Raw genomic sequence first — 5,526 nt, forward strand, 5'->3', positions numbered from 1 at the left:
GAACACACATTCAATTTCTACAGTATACGAATAAGAATCACTAATGAGATCCTTCAGAGACAATGAAGTTACATTTTTTAAATGTCCAGGTTATTATAAGAAACACCACTTTGTCAATGAATAGAAACAGGGAACAGAAAAGGTATAAAAGGATTCATAAATGCTGCTGCAGTTTTGACTGGAAAAAATCCCCAGCAGATTTGTAGAATATAGTGGGAGAGGCACAGGGAAATAGAGAACCTGAAGTCTTGCAGAACAAGCAGATCAGAGAGCAGCAAACCTGAATGGGATTAAATTACACACAAATCTCCTGGAAACAATCTTAAAAGTGACTTGTTCCAAAACAATCCATTTCTAAATTTAAACACTAAAGAGTTCACGGACACAAAAACTAAATCAGGCAGTGGTGTGACCAGGAAAAGGTGCTGGAAGAGCTGTTTTCCTTCCCCTACTCTGGCTTTTTCATATATTGATTTTCCTCCACACTCATTCACAAATGCTCAGCAGAGCTGTGAACAATTTGAAGTCAAAGGATGCACGAATTACCAGCTCCAGGAACACACCACCCATTCCAGGCAAAAGCTGAGGGCTTTGCTGTAGTTGAAGAAAATAAAAACCAACCCTGAATCAGAACACATTGATGAGCTGGAAGTGAAGGGCAAGCAAATCCCCAATTTTCCCTGTCCACAACAAAGGCAAAGCACATGACATTGCTCCAGCTTAGAAGACAACAAATTAAGAAAACCAGTGCCAGAACAGAAGGATGAATGAAGAACAATGCTGGATAAAAGAATATAAAGTAGGCATGAAGGGCTCCCTTTTCCAGATGTTAAGAAGACAAGCTGTTTTTCATTCCAGGTTTAAAAAAAGATAAGCAGAGGAGGAAGTTTACTCTGGAGAGTGGGAGCATCTGCATAATTTTTTGAAAAAGGTTCATACAAAGATTTCCTTCCAACAGAATTTAAACTAGATCTATACATATATACATAGATATATGTGGTATTGGCTCAAGACAGTCACCTTACAGTATTTTTGAAGTGTTTTCCATGCAGCAACTGTCTACAGAGAGAAACAAAATGAGTGGCAAGGGACAGCCACAGGAAAGGGCAGGACTGTGAGACACACATCCTCCAACATGCACACTCCAAGTTTAACAACATGAAGGCAAGGAGAGGGACAGCAGGACAGCAGGATACAGCAAAGGATATGCTGGGGCCAGGAAATGAGAAAATAGTCCACAGTGCTCAACAATGACTTATGGGAGCTTTTTTTTTTTTTTGCATGTGTGGCTCCCACATTAGCCAGGCCAGGGAGATTGTCCCAGTATGAGGAGGGAAATTACAGACAAACTGGATGCTAGATCACTCTGCAGAGCAGAGCACGGCGTTTCACCTATTTCCATTGCTCTCGCGTGGTTCCCAAATTAGAAACAATCAGAACCCTGCTGGAAACAATATATGGCACCTTAATTGGGTTGGCTGCACCACAGACGTCAGCAATGTATCACTTAGTGGATCATTTTCTGACTGCTTTTTTTTTTTTTTCTTTAAAACTAAAAGTAGCTGCACTTTCATGGTTCACCTTTTCTACATCACCTTTACTACAGACATCGTAAGAAATTCAATATTAGCACTCATTGCCCACTGAAGATCCTACAGGACCCACACCTGCTGCAAGCAGGATCTGTCACCTAAATCAGTAGAATTTACTTAAAGGTTTGTCTCAGACGTGTTATTTTTACAGAGAACCTGTTTTCTAAAATGCTTCCCCCTAGTACACCCATCAATGCATCTACTTAAAAGCCTGGAACAGTTCACTTATCTCTAAATACATCAGCAACCCAGTGCTCCACACATTCCAAGCACTCCAGAATCCCTGCACGGGACTTGGGAACTCACAAGAAAAATCTTTCCCAGTTTTCATCTCCCAGTGTTACACCCCCACTATTCCCAACCAAATCCACACTGCAGCCAAACTGCATTCCTGAGAAATTATTCCAAGAATGAAATATCACCATTTTCCTCATAAACCCTGGAAACTTGGACTAATCCTCACACACAGCATAAACAAGTTAAGCAATGGGAATACATAAACCAAGAATAATTCTGAAGCACAATGGGGGAATAATTATAGCAAACGCAGAACAAATAGAAAATGAGTGGGGAGGTGTGGAGAGACATCCAGACAGAATGTGCTGAAATAAGGAAAAGAGACCTACAGGGTCTATGAGGCTGGATCAGCCATAAGCTACAGCTGCTGGCTTTTTAAGTGTTCATTTAAATCAAATTACTAAAAACATAGGAACCAGCAGTAGATGAACACAGAGGTCTCTGTCAGCTCCTCCAAGCTATGCCCTGCTTGGACAGTAAAATCAGCTTTTGAAAGATTACAACCCCTTGGAAAAATATCTTTGGGTAAAGTTCAGAACAACTTTTCTGGATGTCAGCCAGCAGAATGCCTGTTCAGGAGCTCTGTTCCTCAATCAGTGTTTAGAAAGCTTTTTCTTTCTTGAAAGTAGAAAGATTAATAATGTGACAAACCCATTTTAGCATTCACAGTCAAAGTAACAATCTGTAATTAAAAGAAAAAATTGCTCCAAGATCTGTGTGGTAAAAGATTTCAACACGAGTCACAAAATACAATGGGAAAATGGGAATGTGGCATACCACACAAGGAATAAAAAATTCAATTACTCACTTCACTTCCTAGTTTGAGAACGTTTTAAATTGCTTAAACATCTCGAATGCTGAAAATTGGAAAGGGTGGGGTGATAGACTCATTACAGACGCAGAAAATTGTGAAACCTTTACTCATCCTCAGGGGCATCTCACCCCCAAAGCAGCCTCTGAAGAGTGAGTATACTACTACACAACAGAGTGACCTGTTACTCACCTGCTGGGTGTAGCATTTCAGTGAACTACATGTTCTTAAAGCAATTATTTAAAAGTGCTGATCATCTGTTAAATAACTCAAACAAATCAGGCTGTGGCTACGTCCTGGGTGGTGTATTTAGCAACTCCATAAATCCCAGAATCCTAAAAGTCGCTTCATAAATCTGTGACTCTCCTCACTGTTGCCTCACCAAAGATGAGTGAGCCAGGAATATACAGGATATAAAAGGTTTGGGTGATGGAGGTTTTTGGGGTGAGGCCAGCCAGGGCAAAACTTTCTCTTTCCTCCTCTCCCCATCTCTGTGTGCTGGCCAGTAACAAGTCATGGTCAAAAATGAAGAAGAGTAAAAATGAATGGACAAGCCAATGTGAAAAAGTAAAATATTGCACTGGAAGCACTGATAAAAGTTTCTATCCCACATCCAGGCACCTCAGCAAGTGCAGCACAGGACACAAGCTGAGGCTCCTGCACATTGTATGAGCTTCTGGGAAATAGAGATAGATACTTCAGTCCTTGACAAAAATCCTTACTTCTCTTGATCTGGCAACAATTCCCAGAAGCAAGCATAGATACAAAAGCTTATCTATCAGAGGACAACTTGAAACAAATACAAATAAGGCTTAAATGAAGGCAAATATCCAAGCTGCAGAGAACACAACGGTTCCTTAATTTCACATTTGGAGAAAAAACAATACTATGTGGACATTCTCCAACATATTTTTAATGCTATTAACAGAAATAGCACCCCAGGCTGTGCTCAAGCTGAAAACGTGTGAAACTGTTTGCAATGTGAAGTGAAAGGGGGATCAAAAATACCATCTTATTAAATGGCATTTATTTGGTGCTAAGTGAATTATTTATTCAATTGAGAAGTTCACAAAATGACAGGGGGGTAAATGCAAGCGAGGTCACTACTTCATGTCAGTATCAAAGCTGATCCTTAACAGAATTTAAGCACCTGCTTTTTCTTTTATCTCAGCACAAAATGAGATTTCTTTTTTTTTTTTTACACTTCAAAAGCCATGTAACACAACAGAATATATGCCAAGCATGCAAAAACAGAGCATGCCAGCATCTTTCAGCAATCAGCTTTCCCTTGTCATCCATTATGTCAGATTTATCTATTTTTGCTTAATTCTTGCTCCAGCAATATGCATCCTTCCTCTCCCCAGACTATCAGGCTGGTTGGGCTGGAATTCAATACAGCTTCTTAAAATAGTTGAGAAATATTGAAAATATTTGAAGCGATGCCTGCGAATTACAGCCAATTCATCAACTCCTCTTCCAGCTCCTGCTCGACCTGTGCTCCCCCAGACAAGGGGCAATTCTCATTTCTTCACCTCAGAAATTCTACCCAGTGTAAACATCATCTGGAAAACAAATAGCCTTTCTTTTATGGAAGCATTTCTCCATGAAAGCTTAGATCCTCTGTTAATTGCAAACCTTACCCTCTGACTCTTACTCGCTTTTGATCCAAACATTCCTCTGCTGAAAATTAATAGTGAATGCTTTAAGCTTGCTTTCTGTTATCACTGCTTTTCCTCTCCAAGTTTCCAGACCCTCTGGACTGGCTTTACAGGACACCAGACCCCCCTAAAAGCTCTTCCTGAATCCCTCACTCTGCTGCTGGCTGCAAAACTCTGCTCTCCCCACCTCCAACACCTGTAAGACCCTTGAACAGCATCTTTCCCCACTGCTTTATGCACCCACCTCAATGAACAGACTCTAACGAGTTCAAATTCTTAAAAAGCCCTGATCAGAAATAAAGAGGCTGAAAGGAAAACGCAACTCTCATCACTCCCTCACTGCCTGTGGAGCACAGAATTTTCTCAGCCGGCTGCTGAATCAGACGAAGTTTCCACAGTGCACACACACACACACACAGTCACAAAGCACCAACACGTCCAGGAGGATTTATTCCATCAGAAAGTCACCACCATTGCTCCAGCACAAATGACATCACTTAGGAACCCAACCTTATCTCCTGAGAGCTCCCAGCTCCCTCCTCTCCCGCAGCAACAAAGAACCGGGTTTGTGCAATAAGGAGGAAAAAAAGTATTGCTGCAAAAAAGTTTTCCAGAAAAACTTGTATTTTCTTGAGAACGCGACTAGGGAAAAATAAAGGACTGTAGGAAGAAGCGAGTAGAACAAATTCTGGTTGAACTAATCAACCTGCATCTGTGATTTATCCTAAACTTGTACCTAGAGCTACCAGGGGAGGGTGAGTGATGTCTGTGAGCCCTCGCAGGTGTTGGTCGGGGAGGTTCACACGCTGCAGAACCAAAACCATCTCAGCACTTTGCTGCACGAGTGCGCTGAGAACTGGAGTCCAGCTCTGCAGTTTTCTTCTTCTTCTTCTCCTTCTTCAGACACTTGAAAATGGGTTGGTGGGGAATAAAAACGGCGGATGATTTACTGGCGATACCTGTTCCCTGCCCGCGGCAAGGATGGGCTTGGAGGTCCCTTCCAGCCCAAACCAGCCCGCGAGCCTCCCGCAAAAAGAGACTTTTCTTGGGAAAGAATCACACAAAGGATGTGCTCGCACTGCGACCGCAATCCCCCCTTCCCCCTGACGGCACTTCTGTCGCGATAGCTGCCGCACTATCGCGATCCCGGCCGTGTGCGCGGTACCGG

General features: G+C 42.1%; 1 protein-coding gene across 1 annotated transcript in view; it reads right to left on the minus strand.

Annotated features, from left to right (window-relative positions):
• Positions 1 to 5,519, minus strand: part of FAM222B (family with sequence similarity 222 member B) — a 34,841-nt gene extending 29,322 nt beyond the window's left edge. The window contains exon 1 of the mRNA XM_031060645.1: positions 5,095 to 5,519. Within this exon, the coding sequence (XP_030916505.1) occupies positions 5,095 to 5,182 (88 nt within the window). The 5' untranslated portion in view covers positions 5,183 to 5,519. The remainder of the gene's footprint in view (positions 1 to 5,094) is intronic.
• Positions 5,520 to 5,526: the final 7 nt, after the last annotated feature.

Source organism: Geospiza fortis, unplaced genomic scaffold, assembly GCF_000277835.1.
Source record: "Geospiza fortis unplaced genomic scaffold, GeoFor_1.0 scaffold425, whole genome shotgun sequence".
NCBI classification, from domain to species: Eukaryota; Metazoa; Chordata; class Aves; order Passeriformes; family Thraupidae; genus Geospiza; species Geospiza fortis.